At 38.1% G+C, this 2,500-nt stretch overlaps 1 protein-coding gene across 5 annotated transcripts in view; it reads right to left on the bottom strand.

The window, feature by feature from the left end:
- akap13a (A-kinase anchoring protein 13a) overlaps window positions 1-2,500 on the bottom strand; it is a 116,138-nt gene that overhangs the window by 2,059 nt on the left and 111,579 nt on the right. For all 5 annotated transcript variants that reach the window (XM_087792995.1, XM_087792997.1, XM_087792998.1 and 2 more), the window contains 2 exons: window positions 1,283-1,555; window positions 764-1,148 (listed from right to left, as the gene is read on the bottom strand). In XM_087792995.1, coding sequence (XP_087649121.1) covers window positions 764-1,148; window positions 1,283-1,555 — 658 coding nt within the window. The remainder of the gene's footprint in view (window positions 1-763; window positions 1,149-1,282; window positions 1,556-2,500) is intronic.

Here is a 2,500-nt window from a genome sequence, read left to right as displayed (position 1 = left end):
TTACCATAGTAACCACATAATGATGATCATTGTTACCATAGTAACCACATAATGACGATCATTGTTACCATAGTAACCACGTGATGATGATCATTGTTACCATAGTAACCACATAATGATTATCATTGTTACCATAGTAACCACGTGATGATGATCATTGTTACCATAGTAACCACATAATGATTATCATTGTTACCATAGTAACCACGTGATGATGATCATTGTTACCATAGTAACCACATAATGATGATCATTGTTACCATAGTAACCACATGATGATTATCATTGTTACCATAGCAACCACATGATGATGATCATTGTTACCATAGTGACCACATGATGATGATCATTGTTACCATAGTAACCACATGATGATTATCATTGTTACCATAGTCACAACATGATGGTTATTGTTACCATAGTAACCAGGTGATGATGATCATTGTTACCATAGTAACCACATAATGATGATCATTGTTACCATAGTAACCACATGATGATTATCATTGTTACCATAGCAACCACATGATGATGATCATTGTTACCATAGTGACCACATGATGATGATCATTGTTACCATAGTAACCACATGATGATTATCATTGTTACCATAGTCACCACATGATGGTTATTGTTACCATAGTAACCACGTGATGATTATCATTGTTACCATAGTAACCACATGATGATTATCATTGTTACCATAGTCACCACATGATGGTTATTGTTACCATAGTAACCACGTGATGATTCTCCTCCTCACCTTTGCTCTTCTTCTTCTTCCGGTCTTTGCTCTCCTTGCTCTTGTTCTTCAGACTCTTGCTCAGATGGTTGTTGGCGTCGCTGCTCTTCATCGACGGGTTCTTCCCTCTCAGTCTGGAGGGCGGGGGGGGCAGCATGGGAACCGCCGAGAGCTCCAGGGGGTCCAGGACCAGGCCCGGGGGGCAGGAGGTCTGAGGCAGACTCACCTCCGTGGGACTCAGATCCTGCATCTTGTCCATCAGTCTCTGCACGTTCTGTCGCTCCTTGTCCAGCTTCCTCTGAGCGTCGCGCAGTCGCTCCAGGTCGCTCTGGTACTGGTCCTTGCAGCTGATCAGCTGATGCTGCTCCTGCTGCAGCTGCTGCTGCTGCCGCCACAGCTCCTGCTCCTGCAGCACAACGAGCGTCACACACTCGTGGAGCAACGAACCACGAACACTCGTCAAGTGACAGTTGTATCGCTTCCATCAGAAGTCCGTCAACAGTCCTGCTCAAGGGCACGTCAAGCAGCTTCAAGTGTTACCTGGAGTTGCACCAGCGCCTCCTTGTGGCTGAGGTTCTGCTCCCGCAGCTCCCACTCCTTCTCCCTCCTCTTCTTGTCCTCGTGATGCGTGGCCGTCTGCCGCTGCAGCGTCGCCACCTCCTGGCGCTGCTTCTCCAGGCTGCGCTGCTTCTCCTGCTCCACCAGGGAACCGGGTCGTGTCGTGGGTCGGGTCGTGGGTCGCCCGGCGCCGGAGCGCTCGCTCAGAGCCTGGCGCTGGTCCTCCATGAAGCTGTCCTGCTGGACCACCACGGCCTGAGGAAGACCCGGGTCGGTCCAGGTGAGTGAAGAGACCCAGACAAACGTATGTTTTTGTTTACGATGTTTTTATATTATGATGTTTTTATATTACGATGTTTTAATATTACGATGTTTTTATATTACGATGTTTTTATATTACGATGTTTTTATATTACGATGTTTTTATATTACGATGTTTTTATATTACGATGTTTTAATATTACGATGTTTTTATATTACGATGTTTTTGTATTACGATGTTTTAATATTAAGATGTTTTTGTATTACGATGTTTTAATATTAAGATGTTATTATATTACGATGTTTTTATATTACGATGTTTTTATATTACAAGTTTTAATATTAAGATGTTTTTATATTACGATGTTTTAATATTAAGATGTTTTTGTTTACGATGTTTTTATATTACGATGTTTTTATATTACGATGTTTTTATATTACGATGTTTTTGTATTACGATGTTTTTGTATTACGATGTTTTTATATTACGATGTTTTTGTTTACGATGTTTTTATATTACGATGTTTTTATATTATGATGTTTTAATATTACGATGTTTTTATATTACGATGTTTTTGTATTATGATGTTTTAATATTAAGATGTTTTTATATTACGATGTTTTTGTATTACGATGTTTTTATATTACGATGTTTTTATATTACGATGTTTTAATATTACGATGTTTTTATATTACGATGTTTTTATATTACGATGTTTTAATATTACGATGTTTTTATATTACGATGTTTTTATAATACGATGTTTTAATATTACGATGTTTTTATATTACGATGTTTTTATATTACGATATTTTTATATTTTGATGTTTTTATATTAGGATGTTTTTATATTACGATGTTTTTGTATTACGATGTTTTAATATTAAGATGTTTTTATATTACGATGTTTTTATATTACGATGTTTTTATATTACGAT

This window comes from Callionymus lyra, chromosome 6 (assembly GCF_982586985.1).
Source record: "Callionymus lyra chromosome 6, fCalLyr1.hap1.1, whole genome shotgun sequence".
NCBI classification, from domain to species: Eukaryota; Metazoa; Chordata; class Actinopteri; order Syngnathiformes; family Callionymidae; genus Callionymus; species Callionymus lyra.
This window is presented reverse-complemented; position numbering and strand designations above follow the sequence as displayed.